At 40.5% G+C, this 14,361-nt stretch overlaps 1 protein-coding gene across 1 annotated transcript in view; it reads left to right on the top strand.

Annotated features, from left to right (window-relative positions):
* Positions 1-8,368: 8,368 nt before the first annotated feature.
* CFAP126 (cilia and flagella associated protein 126) overlaps positions 8,369-14,361 on the top strand; it is a 29,327-nt gene continuing 23,334 nt past the window's right edge. The window contains exons 1-3 of the mRNA XM_060077691.1: positions 8,369-8,414; positions 8,642-8,954; positions 9,028-9,155. Of these exons, the coding sequence (XP_059933674.1) occupies positions 8,369-8,414; positions 8,642-8,954; positions 9,028-9,155 (487 nt within the window). The remainder of the gene's footprint in view (positions 8,415-8,641; positions 8,955-9,027; positions 9,156-14,361) is intronic.

The raw sequence follows: 14,361 nt of genomic DNA, 5'->3' as shown, positions 1-14,361 counted from the left end.
AAAAAAAAAAAAAAAATTATTATTACTATTATGCTGGGTGAAAGAAGCCCAGTCAAAAAGTGTTATATGACTCCACTTATATAAAATTGTAGAAAATGAAAACTATAATGACAGAAAGCAGATCAGTGATTGCTTGGTAAGTGGAAGGAGAATGGCAGGCAATAAGGATTAGGAAGGGAAAATTGGGGGGACAATGGATATGTTCACTATCTTAATTGTGACAGGGCTGCATTATGACTTTCATTGGCCCTAGACACTTTGACCTTCCTGGGACTCTTCATAAAAAATAATGTTTAAATGTTAAAAATCTTTTCTTTAATTTAAAATTTATATGTATTAATATAGTTCATTTATATATAATATATAAATGAATATAATATACTATTATATATATGACTTAAATATATAATTTATTAATATAAGATATTTTACAGCTGCATTGGTATAAAGATGAAGGTATTGATATTATATAAAATCATTTGTAAAATTTCATTATTTTGAATTTACATGATTTTTTTATAAAATTAAGGCATTTTGGATTTAAAATAAGTTGAAATATTTTTGTAGGCGTATGCCTACCATGCCTAATGGGCAAGTTGGCTCCCCATTGTGAGGATGATTTCATAGGGTGATACATTTACCAAAACTTAACCTGTACATTTTGAATATGTCCAATTTACTGTATGTCAGTTATTCCCTAATACAGCTGTTAAAATTTGTTTTAATATTTCTCAGAAAAAAATAAATAAACATTTATTTGAAGTCTGTTCTGGATACTCATACAAATACATATTTTTAAGTTTCTTATTAAAATTTTTGTATGAAACTAAAATATGTATTCACAACATTAAATAATTTTGGGATGGACCTCAGGTACAGTGTTAATCTCAATTCATTGCCCTTGATCCACATGGATGGGTGCAAGACTCTTCTCTTGCTTTATTTATTTTTGTCTTAATTTATTACTTTCTTTTATCCCTATTCCCTACTTTCACCCCCTCTCTAATGTGTTTGATATGTATTTTGAATTTGTATGTATCCTTGTAGACTGTGTAGTTGTTTTGTGTGTAATTGTTTCCTAATTTTGTGTATGTTCTTCGCTCAGCATTGTGACTTTGGGTTCTACCCAAGTTTCTGTGTGTACATTTGGTCCTTTGCTTCTGACTGCTGTAAATAATTTCATAGTGGGCACCCACCCATTTTACTTTTCTTTCCCCCATGGTAGATGCTAGGTTGTTACCCACTGCAAGATATGACAAACAATGCCATCATACATTTTATTAAACAAATATTTATAGAGTACCTACTAAGTTCCAGGTACTGTTCTAACCTCCAGGGATTCACTAACTACAAAAAAAGACAGAACCAAATCCCTGCCCACATGTAGTTTACATTCGAGTTGGTGAGGCAAATGATAACAAGATAAAGTATATAATAAGATATTTTGTTTGTTTGTTTGTTTTGCGGTACACGGGCCTCTCACTGTTGTGGCCTCTCCCGTTGAGCAGCACAGGCTCCGGACGCGCAGGCTCAGCGGCCATGGCTCACAGGCCTAGCCGCTCTGCGGATTATGGAATGTTGCCGGACCGGGGCACGAACCCGTGTCTCCTGCATCCGCAGGCGGACTCTCAACCCTTGCGCCACCAGGGAAGCCCTATGATAAGTTTGATGATAATAAATACTAAGGAGAAATAAAGGGGGCAGCAGTATATTAAATGTCTGGTATGTGTGTGTGAAATCCGAGATAGTGTGGCCAAGAAAGGGCCCCTGAGAAAGTAACTTTGAGTTAAAACCTGAAAGAAGTTAGGGCACTGGCCATGTAGAAATCTGGGGAACAAGCTTCTAGGCTGAGGGGCAGCAAGTGCAAAGGTCCTACAGCAGGAGCTAGCTATTATATTCCAGAACTAGCAAGAAGACCAGTGTAGCTGGATCAGAATGAGCTAGGGGGAGGTAGAGTGCCTTGTGAGATATTGTAGGGAATTTCTTTTTCACTTCGCATAATATGGGAGCCTGGGAAATGCATTTCCCTGCATTGCAGAATAGGGCAGAGGTAGGGTAGAGAATGAATCTGAGAGCAAAAATACAAATAACCAGAACAACCTGTGGTTTCACTGGGGCTCACTGATGGTATGGAAGAGAGAAACTACAGCCAAATAGCAACATGGAAGGAATAACTACAGCTCCCTTGGTGGCCCTGCTTTCCTCTCTATCCTGAGTCCAAAGTGGTTGATTCCTCTCCCTCACCCTTGTCCCGGACCAACTACTCTAGCAGTGCTAGGTTATCCATTCCACTAGCTCCTTTCTGAGCATATGCCAGTAACCTGGGCAGCTGGGGAGGAAGAGAATGGGCAAATTCCTCAGAGCTCTCTGGACCTTGAAAAGAGTTCATCCTGGTTGGTCAGAAAATTTAGGGCTTTATGGAGGGCACAAAGAAATAGTAGGGTGATAGGTCTGCACCACCCAAACTGGCCAGGATCTTCCAGTCTGATCTTTGGTGGGACACAAAATGGAAATCCAGGGGCAGGGAGACAGGCCTTGTTTATGAGAGCAAACAAGACCATGGCTTTCCAGAGAGGTTGTGAGGTAAATTTCAGTAAGCATTGGCCCTGAGCTTAGTCAGCATTTCCCTAAGGTGGTCTTCTCACTGAACTCCCTTCTCTGCTGTCAACCCAGTTCTGAGGAAAGTATAATGAGCCTTCTGAAGAATTTCAGGATAGAATCAGTGAAGCTTATCTAAGAAATTTTTAAAAAATGGTTGGGTCACATGCACTTTGGGTCTGAAATGAGTAGTCTGCACAACTACTTCCTGTTTGGGGAGGCCCCGGGGATCTCCCATTGATATAAAAGCAGCCTTGGCTTTCAAAGAGGCCTCTGCACAGGCCAGTAATTCTACCCAGGCTTAGGGACTTCGGGCGAATGCTACACACACTGCTGGGGAAACAGGGTCCATCTGGCTGAGTCAGGAATCTCAGGTATCACAACCTGCCGAACTTCAGTAAGAATACTGAGCAAACTTTTCCCTTTGTTTGGAAAGAAACAGCCAATGCATGTCAAGGGCCAGAAAAGTGTCCATAATTCCCATGGTTGGGCCATCTGCCTACACTGGCAAAGAGATGGAAATGATTTAGAGCCCAGCCATGGTAGGACAGTTTTTAATCTCTCTTCATCTTGCATACCATCCTGCTTTTAGACTTGTTCAAAGTCTCCAAGATATATTAATTGAAAAGGACTCAGGTGCAGAGCAGTGTGTATAATATGTAGTATTGGGGTAAGGAAAAATTGAGGAAATATATTTATGCACATATAGATACATATATACGTGTTTAGTTACCTAGGAAAGGCAGACAAGAAACTGATAGCCATTCTTGCTTCTGGGAAAAGGAATGGGGAATTGAGGGTAGAGCTGGAAAGGAAACACTTTTCTTTGTATATGTTGGGCTGGCCAAAAAGTTCGTTCGGTTTTTTGCATCAGATGACTCTAGTGGTACTTAGTTATCTTTAACTTCATTTGAAACAATTTTGTGAGATCGTATTGTGACAGCTGTCATATCAGCATGCATTTTTTAAAAAAGCTTATCAAAATTGGTGAATTTTTGTGTAGCCATTTTCATATTGAAGATGGAAGAAAACAGCAACATTTTCAGCATATTATGCTTTATTATTTCAAGAAAGGTAAAAATGCAACTGAAATGCAAAAAAAGATTTGTGCAGTGTGTGGAGAAGGTGCTATGACTGACCGAATGTGTCAAAAGTGGTTTGCGAAGTTTCATGCTGGAGATTTCTTGCTGGACTGTTCTCCACAGTCGGGTAGACCAGCTGAAGTTGATGGCAATCAGATCAAGACATTAATTGAGAACAATCAACGTTATAACACTCAGGAGATAGCCAACATACTCAAAATATCCAAAACAAGCACTGAAAATCATTTGCACCAGCTTGGTTATGTTCATCGCTTTGATGTTTGGGTTCCACATAAGTTAAGCGAAGAAAACCTTCTTGACCATATTTTTGCATGTGATTCTCTATTTAAATGTAATGAAAACATTCCGTTTTTAAAACAAATTGTAACAGGCGATGAAAAGTGGATACTGTACAATAACGTGGAACAGGGGACTTCCCTTGTGGTCCAGTGGTTAAGACTTCGTGCTCCCAAGGTAGGGGGCCCAGGTTCAATCCCTGAGCAGGGAACTAGATCCCACATGTCACAATGAAGATCCCGCATGCTGCAACTAAGACCTGGTGCAGCCATAATTAATTTAAAAATTTTTCTTTAAATAATGTGGAACAGAAGAGATTGTAGGGCAAGTGAAATGAGCCACCACCGACCACACCAAAGGCCGGTCTTCATCCAAAGAAAGTGATGCTGTGTATATGGTGGGATTGGAAGGGAGTCCTCTATTATGAGCTCCTTCCGGAAAACCAAATGAATTAATTCCAACAAGTACTGCTCCCAATTAGACCAACTGAAAACAGCACTCGACAAAAAGTGTCCGGAATTAGTCAACAGAAAATGCATAACCTTCCATGAGGATACTGCAACACCACATTTCTTTCTTTTTCTTTTCTTTTTATACACTTTTATTGGAGTATAATTGCTTCACAATACTGTGTTAGTTTCTGTTGTACAACAAAGTGAATCAGCCATATGCATACATATATCCCCATATCCCCTCCCTCTTGAGCCTCCCTCCCACCCTCCCCATCCCACCCCTCTAGGTGGTCACAAAGCACTGAGCTGATCTCCCTGTGCTATGCTGCTGCCCCACTAGCTATCTATTTTACATTTAGTAGTGTATATATGTCGATGCTACTCTCACTTCGCCCCAGCTTCCCCCTCCCCCGCCCCCATGTCCTCAAGTCTTCTCTATGTCTACGTCTTTATCCCTGCCCTGCCACTAGGTTCATCAGTACCACTTATTTTTTTTTTAGATTCCATATATATGCATTAATATACGATATTTGTTTTTGTCTTTCTGACTTACTTTAGTCTGTATGACAGACTCTAGGTCCATCCACCTCACTACAAATAACTCAATTTCATTTCTTTTTATGGCTGGGTAACATTCCATTGTATATATGTGTCACATCTTCTTTATCCATTCATCTGTCGATGGACATTTAGGTTGCTTCCATGTCCTGGCTATTGTAAATAGTGCTGCAATGTACCACATTGTGGTACATGTCTCTTTTTGAATTATGGTTATCTCAGGGTATATGCCCAGTAGTGGGATTGCTGGGTCATATGGTAGTTCTATTTTTAGTTTTTTAAGGAACCACCATACTGTTCTCCATAGTGGTTGTATCAATTTACAGTGCAGGAGGGTTCCCTTTTCATCACACCCTTTCCAGCATTTATTGTTTCTAGATTGTTTTGATAATGGCCATTTTGACTGGTGTGGGGTGATACCTCATTGGAGTTTTGAGTTGCATTTCTCTAATAATTAGCGATGTTGAGCATCTTTTCATGTGCCTCTTGGCATCTGTATGTCTTCTTTGGTGAAATGTCTATTTAGGTCTTCTGTCCATTTTTTAATTGGGCTGTTTGTTTTTTTGATATTGAGCTCCATGAGCTGTTTGTATATTTTGGAGATTAATCCTTTGTCTGTTGTTTCATTTGCAAATATTTTCTCCCATTCTGAGGGTTGTCTTCTTGTCTTGTTTATAGTTTCCTTTGCTGTGTAAAAGCTTTTAAGTTTCATTAGGTCCCATTTTTGTTTTTATTTTCACTACTCTAGGAGGCTGGTCTAAAAGATCTTGCTGTGATTTATGTCACAGAGTGTTCTTCCTATGTTTTCCTCTAAGAACTTTATAGTGTCTGGTTTTACATTTAGGTCTTTAATCTATTTGCAGTTTATTTTTGTATGGTGTTAGGTAGTGTTCTAATTTCATTTTTACATGTAGCTGTCCAGATTTCCCAGCACCACTTATTAAAGAGGCTGTTTTTTCTCCATTGTTCTTGCCTCCTTTGTCATAAATTAAGATCACATGTTTCTTTGAGGACCAGGCAAAAACTGTTACAGCTTGGCTGGGAAGTTCTGATTCATGAGCCATATTCACCAGCCACTGCACCTTCGGATTTCCATTTATTTCAGTCCTTACAAAATTCTTTTAATAGGGCTTCCCTGGTGGCACAGTGGTTGAGAGTCCGTCTGCTGATGCAGGGAACACGGGTTCGTGCCCCGGTCTGGGAAGATCCCACATGCCGCAGAGCGGCTGGGCCCGTGAGCCATGGCCGCAGAGCCTGTGCGTCCGGAGACTGTGCTCCGCAACGGGAGAGGCCACAACAGTGAGAGGCCTGCGTACCGCAAAAAAAAAAAAAAAAAAAAAAATTCTTTTAATAGAAAAAATTTCAATTCCCTGGAAGACTGTAAAAGGCATTTAGAACAGTTCTTTGCTCAAAAAGATAAAAAATTTTGGGAAGATGAAATTATGAAGTTGCCTGGAAAATGGCAGAAGGTAGTGGAACAAAATGGTGTATACATTGATCAATAAAGTTCTTGGTGAAAATAAAAACTTTTTGGCCAACCCAATACGTTGTCAAAAGTTCAGAAACAGCAGAAGTAAAACCAATGAATCACTGAAGTAGTAAAAGTTTATTGTGCACACAACAAAAAGAAAGTTCACGAACCAGGAGCACTCCCTCCAAACATGGAGGAAAACTCAGGGGTATAGAGTCATCCCTCCATATCTGTGAGGGATTGGTTCCACAACCTCTACTCATACACCAAAATCCTTGAACACTGAAGTCCCGTATATAAAATGGTGTAGTATTTGCCTCTAACCTACTCAGGTCCTCCCATTTACTTTAAATCATCTCTAGATTACTTATGATACCTAATACAATGTAAATGCTATGTAAATAGCTGTAAATACAATATAAATTCCATGTAAATAGTTGCTGGCTTGCGAGAAATTCAAGTTTTGCTTTTTAGAAGTTTCTGGAATTTTTTTTTCCAAATATTTTTGATTATTGGCTGGTTGAGCCCAAGAATGTGGAAGCCAGGAATAGGAAGGGCCAACTGTATTGTTACAAAGCAGCTTGTATTAGTGAGGAGGCAGTGACTGCTTATTATTCACAGTGATTGGTTACAAAATTAGAATTTTCTTACATGATAGGGAATTGGTTAGTGGTTACCTCATATCAATTTTGGCGAAGAGTTTGTTGTGCCTATGATTTCCAGAGGCATGAGCAAGAAGTGACCAAGGTCAAATTAGTCTCCCTTGCTTTGCAAAATAAGCTAAATTAAGCTTTGCTGTATAACTAAACTGATTTTGTCTGTTCAGGGAATTTTCAAAGCCAGTCTTCATTTGTTTTTTGTTTTAACGATTTTTCTCCCCTTCCAGTTTTATTGAGATATAACTGACATACAGCACAGTATAAGTATAAGGGGTACAACATAATGATTTGACTTATATACATCATGAAATGATTACCGTAATTAGTTTAGTGAATATCCATTACCTCATATAGATACAAAATAAGATAACATTAAAAAAAGTTTTTCCCTTTTGATGAGAACTCTTAGAATTTAGTCTCTTAAATAACTTTGATATATAACATACAGCAGTATTAATTACATTTATCATATTGTACATTATGTCCCTAGTACTTATTTAACTTATAACTGGAAGTTTGTACCTTTTGACCACCTTCATCCAATTCTGCTTCTCCCCAGACCTTGCCTCTGGTAACCATAAATCTGATCTCTTTCTATTAGTATGTTTGTTTGGTTTTTAGGTATATTTGATCTATACAACACTATGTTAGTTCCTGATGCACAGCATAGTGATTCGATATTTCTTTTTTTTTTTTTTTTTTTTTTTTTTTTGCGGTATGTGGGCCTCTCACTATTGTGGCCTCTCCCGTTGCAGAGCACAGGCTCCGGACGCGCAGGCTCAGTGGCCACGGCTCACGGGCCCAGCCACTCCGCGGCATGTGGGATCTTCCCGGACCGGGGCACGAACCCGTGTCCCCTGCATCGGCAGGCGGCTCCCAACCACTGCGCCACCAGGGAAGCCCCGATATTTCTATACATTTCAAAATGATTACCATCTATCACCATACAAAGACATTACATTATTATTGACTATATTCCCCATACTGTATATTTCATACTCCTAACTCATTTACTTTGTTACTGGAAGTTTGTACCACTTAACTTCCCTCACCTATTTCTCTCCTCTCCCACCCCTCCCCTCTGGCAACCACCTGTTTGTTCTCTGTATTAACTTTCTTAGTGTGTGGATTTATTTTTATTACTTTTATATATCACCTATTCAAAAACTATCAAATGTTTTTAAGATGAAAAAAAATACCATTAAGACTAAATAGAAACGAGAAGTGTACGTGACCTAACTTTAAGTGAAAATGTCAGTGGATATTTTTCTGGAGTGGGCAGACGAATTCAAACACGGTAAAAAAAAAAAAAAAAAAAAAAAGACGTAATATGAGAAAAGAGCAATCTAGTTAGGCAAAGACGAGATTATAAATTTTCATTACAAAGACAAAGAAGATATGGACACATTAACTAAACAATAAAAACGCGAATATCTCCAAAAATTAATTCGTCGCGTGATTTCGCCTTCTTACTCCTGGGGGCGTCCAGGCTGCACCTAACCCCTCCTTCCTCGTTTTCCGCAGACTCCGAGGGCCAACAGCTGGGCAGCGCGCGAGTCAACCGAGACGCCCAGGGGTCCCCAAACACACCTGAAATCCGGGCTCCTGAGAGACCGTCTCCGGGACACGAACCCTACACAAAGGCCACCTTCGGCTTAACGGTACAACCCGAGAAACCTATTTCAAGGCCGGAAATCCGAGGCCTAGAGAAAAGGCGCGCCAGGGTTTCCCGGAAGTCTGAGAAGGCCGATTGGCCGCAGCCCTCGGACGTCCCCGCCCCCTTCCCGCCGTCACGCCCGCGGGCGGCCCCGCCCCCGCTCCTGCCAGTGCAACCGCGGTGGGGAGCCTTCCCGCAAGTCGGGCCTGAGTCAGGACCGGAAACCTGGTAAGTGTTGATCGGTTCCCGACAGTGGGAGCAACTTGACACGATCCCGGCCACACATCGGTGGGAGGGACGTGAAGCACAGCGCAGGCAGCCTCCTGTTGGCGTCCCCACTTCGGCCCCAGGAGCTGGAAATGACCGGGCCTCGTCATTGCTACGAGGAGAGTGGCGGTCCCATAGATCTGAACACTTCATAGTCACGTGCGTGTTCCAGCCGGGTCCCGTTCACTCCAGCTCCTCCATCTCCACCTAATCCCAATTATAGGTGTGCTATTTAAAAGTGTTCCTGTGGACGTATTAACCAGGAAAATTCTGGTTCAACAGAGTTCAGCAGTTCTCTAATTAAATAGCTTTCGGAGTTTTTAACATGCTAATATACACTTTCTAATCATAATGATTAACGTTTGTTTTACATTTACTTTGTATCACAGTAGTTTACAATGTCATTTAATCATTTTAACAATCTTATGAGATAATCATCAAAATGTTGAGGATGAGGAAATAAAGTTGTAAAGAGATATGCCTGAGTTCCCATTCTAGTGATGGAGTTAGACCCAAACCCAGGTCATTTGTACTGATTGTCCACAAATCCCTTTTAAAATCAGAGCATCACTTGAGACCAGGCCTATAAAGAGTGTACTTTGTCTTGGAGTCCTTGGAGGGAGCAGCTGTGAGGTCCAAGTCAAACAAGAGAATGTGAGCCCCAGCCCTACCATGGAAGAGGTGAATTGACTGGTTTCTGACAACAAGGTGAGGAGGCAGTGGGGAAACTGCAGGAAACTGAGTTTGGGGTGCCAGCAGTACTTCTTGCTACCTTAAACACAGCTGCTCCTGCCTACACCCCTTGCAGAACACTCCCAAATATTCTAATGAAACCCTGAAGGTGGGGCTAGTGCTGGAAGGGACTCTGAGCCTCCCACTCCTGAGGAATGGATTAAAAAAACAAAATAAACAAAAAACCCCTAAGAGTAGGAGGTGAGAACCTGACACCACCATCTGGTCTAATACAGTCACACTGGGAGTTGCTGGTGGGGGGTGGAGGAGAGAGGAATATATTCTGAATAGATTTAACTCCCATCTCCTTCCAAGGGAAGACACCTCGACTAGAACAAATGTCTTTTGTAGAAGTCTGGGAATGAGACAAAACAGCTTACTGGGCAGAGAATTTGCAGCTAGAAGCAAATGAATGGGATGGGTCAATGGACTTGAGCAATTAATGTCAGGATGGCAAAAGGCCCAACAGAAACAGCTGCAACTTAGCACATGGCACCCAGGGACAAGGCCAGCCCAACACATCTGAGAGCAGTAAGGTGCCAGCTGCCAGCCACAGGGTTGCCTCCCTTTTCTGCTACCTCTAGGTCATGGTAGGTCCACCTTCACCTAGATGCCACCTTGAGGAGAATAAGAGAGTGTTCTGGTTATCTACTGCTGTGTCACAAACGACTCCAGAGTCAAGAATTTGGAAAGGGTACATTGGGGACAGTTTGTTTCTCCTTAAAATCTCTGGGACTTCAGCTGGGAAGACTTGGAGGCCAGAGGTGACTTGATGGCTGGGGGCTGGAATCATCTGGAGCTGCTCATTCAAATGTCTGGATGTTATGCTGACTGTCGGCTGGGATCTCAGCTGAGGCAGCAGCACCTACAAGTGGACTCTCCATGAGGTCTCTCTGCTTCCTCAGATCCAAGGTGGCTGGACTCCAAGATGTGGCATCCCAAGAGGACCAAGCAGAAGCTGTCACCTTTGACTTTGCATCACTTTCACCTTAGTCATAGGCCCACCCAAATTCAAGAGGAGAGAATATAGACTCCTCAGTGGGAGGAGTGTCAGCATCACATTTAAGAGCATGTGGTATGGAATATCTAGCTGCAACCCTGTTGTAAAATTAAAAGGAATGATGAAAGACCAAGCATATTCCTATAGGGACTGAGTTAACCCCCAAATACCATGTTTTGTTATCTATTTCTGTATAACCACCTCAAAATTTAGTGCCTTAAAATAACAATTTATTATTTCTATGGTTCTGTTGGTTGGCAGGGGCTCAGATGGGAATTTGGCTGGAACTAGAATGATCAAGATAGCCTTAGGCCTTTCTCCACATGGCCTTTATCTCTGGCAAAGTAACTGGTCTTACATGGCACGGACTAGCAAGAGGGAATGTTCCAACCAAGGCAGGCAGAAGCTACAGATCTGTTAAGGCTCTACCCTGGAACTTACATATCAGCAGTTCCCAGATTCCTAGAGAGGGGAAATAGACTCTACCACTTGAAGGGTAATTGTCCAGGTCACATTTCAAAAGAGCTTATGGGGTGGGACATATTGTTGTCATCTTTGGAAACACAATCACCACCACAATTTAAGCAAGAAAAAACTTAGAGATCTTTAACTGGGCAGTTAAATTTTCCCCCATTTCTCCACATCTTGTAGGATAGAGGCTTAAGAACAGGTTAGATCAATTATAAAATAGGCTACATTTTTTCCCATGCATATCTGAATGTAATGAGTAAATTGTGAGCCACTACTTATGTCAAAATATTGGTCTGCACTAGAAACAGTCTTAGTCCTAAGACATAAAACTGGAGAACAAATGTGAGTCGGAATGGGAAATAGGAAGATTAATTTTGGTTTTGGGCCTACATCTGTCCATCATCTGAGTGCGTGCTGTGACTTAACAAACACCCAAGATGGGCCAAATGATCAACTGAGACTTTTAAGGCTAGCTCACTTGTTCTACATTTTCCTTTGCTCTCACCCTGGTTCAATCTACCATCACCCCTCACCTAAACAACTGCAGAAGGCTCCTAATCAGTTTCAGTGCATCCATAGTTGTCATCTTCCAATCCATTCTCCATTTATGTATCTTCAAGATACATATTTAAACACTTAATCCTAAGAATATCCTTTAATACCAAAAAAATTACATAACTTTCTTGTTAGGGATTTCGCTATAATATATTTAGATCCTTAAAGCTGGAAAGAAACTTAGAGACCAACACTTTCATTTTAAGGATGAGGAAACTGAATCTCATAGAAGCTAAACAAGTTGTACAAAGGCATACTGGTTAGTAACTGGCATAAGATGGAACATGACTTCCTAATCTAGTGATCTCTTTACTCATCACATGACCTTTCAAGTAAAGAGGGAAAACATATAATAATAATAATACCTTATATTTTTATAACTCATATTTATACTTTTAAAAAATCTGATTTATCTTTACAACAACCCTGTGAAGTGGCAGGGTAGATGTTATTACCTTTCATTTGTAAAATTAAGACAATGAAATAGCAACTTGGTGACTTGTCCAAGGCCATATCTAGTTGGTAATAGAATTGGACCTAAGAATAAAAGTCTTCAGGCTACTCTTTCAAGGTTTTAAACTTCTTTTCCTTTTTTAAAAAATATTTTTATTACAAAAGAAATATGTGCTTATTATAACCAATCAACACATAAATGTACAATGAAAACTTCTTAAGCAAGAATAACCAAACAAATGGAGAAGCCATACAGGAAAAGACATATTTAACTATCTTTTAAAGGAAATTAAAACAAAAGACACCCTAAATAAAGTAAAAAAAAAGAAAAACAAAAACGAGAAACATGCTCTGAGAAATAATTCCAACACATATGACTGAAAAAGTGTATCTCTAACACACAAAGAGTGCCTACAAATTGATAAGTAAATGAAACAAACTAATAGAAAAGTGAGTAAAGGATATGAATAGGCAATTCATAAAAATGAAATTCATTGTAGCCAATAAACATATGGAAAGGTGCTGGTAGTCAAAAAACCAAAAATTAAAAGAATAATATATCATTTTCACTCATCAGATTGATAAAAAGAAAAAGAGTAATAATATTCAGGGACTAAAAGGATGGGAGAAAACAGCACTTTTGTATCTTGCTGGTGGGAATATAAATTACTATATTTTTTAAAAAGTAACCTGGCAATATATACTAAAAATAAGAATACATGTTCACTTTTGTCCAGCAACTCTACTTTTAAGAATCTAGCCTACTGAAGTAAAACCATCAGTATAGAAGGCCAAATGTATAAAGCTGTTTATTACAATATTGTGGTAGCAAAAAGTGGAAATATCTTGAATGCCCATTAACAGGGGAATGACTGAATAAATGTCTCCACTATGGAATATTAGGCAACTGTTTAAGAAAATGAGATAAATTTATATAGACTTTGTGGTTCTATTTTATTGATTCCTTTTGACTACTGAGCCGCTGAACCTACTTCCTATGTTTGGGGGATCCCTACCCAACCACCGCTGCCTCTGCCTTGTAAGATACAGCTTTCCTCCCACCATAAAATGCCAGCTATTCACTTTTCTAGCCTCCGTTGCAGCTAGAAAATCTGCAGATTAGACCACCAGTCCCACATCTTGAACTGGAAACAGGTGAGGGGAAGAAGCAGGGAAGGCAGTGAACGCAGCCTGGTGAGGGGTATGGCAACAGGAGCAGCTTCAGCCAGTTTCTAGAGGTGGTAGTCACAGTGATTCAAATAGTAGCACCCAATGTCCAGAACGCAGGACTGGCTACATGATTTGTGGGAGCAAGTGCAAAATAAAAATGTGGGGCCGCTTGTTCAAAAATTATTAAGAATTTCAAGATGGGAGCAACAGACACACCGAGGGCACAGCCTTTCTCAGTGCAGGGCCCTATGGACTGCATAGGTCGTATGCCCATGGAGCCAGGGCAGAGGGCAGAGTAAGTCAGATATGCAAGCCGCAGTGTTCGTGCCCAGTGGCAGTGGCAGCTCAGGGTACTAATTCGTCAGGACTAACAGGAATAACTTAAAATCCAAGTCTAATTTTCTATCTCCCTAGAAATCGTATGAACTACCCAATATCCTTTAATAAGTTATTTTTCCGCTGAATTAGCCAGAGTTGATGTGTGTTTCTTTTAGCTGAGGACTCTGATACCTCAGTGATATATTAAATGAAAAAGGCAAGTTGCAGAGTAATGTTATAGTACAAGAAAACAATCTGAAAGGATGCATAACAAGTGCTGACGATTATTTAGTTTCAGAAACAGTTCCCTGACATAATTTCTCCCATTTCATCTAGTAACGTAATTTTTAGTTGGACATATAACCTCTCAGAATAAAAACTGTATATTTCCTACCCTGCTATATTTGGAGCTAACTATGGTCAGTGACTAAGTTCAGGCCAATGAGATGAAAATGGAAATATCTTTGTGTGACAGCTTCAAGTATCATTCCTTAAAAGACAGCTTCTGTGGGCTTCCCTGGTGGCGCGGTGGTTGGGAGTCCGCCTGCCGATGCAGGGGACACGGGTTTGTGCCCCGGTCCGGGAAGATCCCACATGCCGCGGAGCGGCTGGGCCCGTGAG

This window comes from Mesoplodon densirostris, chromosome 2 (genome assembly GCF_025265405.1).
Source record: "Mesoplodon densirostris isolate mMesDen1 chromosome 2, mMesDen1 primary haplotype, whole genome shotgun sequence".
Taxonomy (NCBI): Eukaryota; Metazoa; Chordata; class Mammalia; order Artiodactyla; family Ziphiidae; genus Mesoplodon; species Mesoplodon densirostris.
The sequence above is the reverse complement of the archived record's forward strand: the minus strand, read 5'-3'. Positions and strand labels throughout refer to the sequence as shown.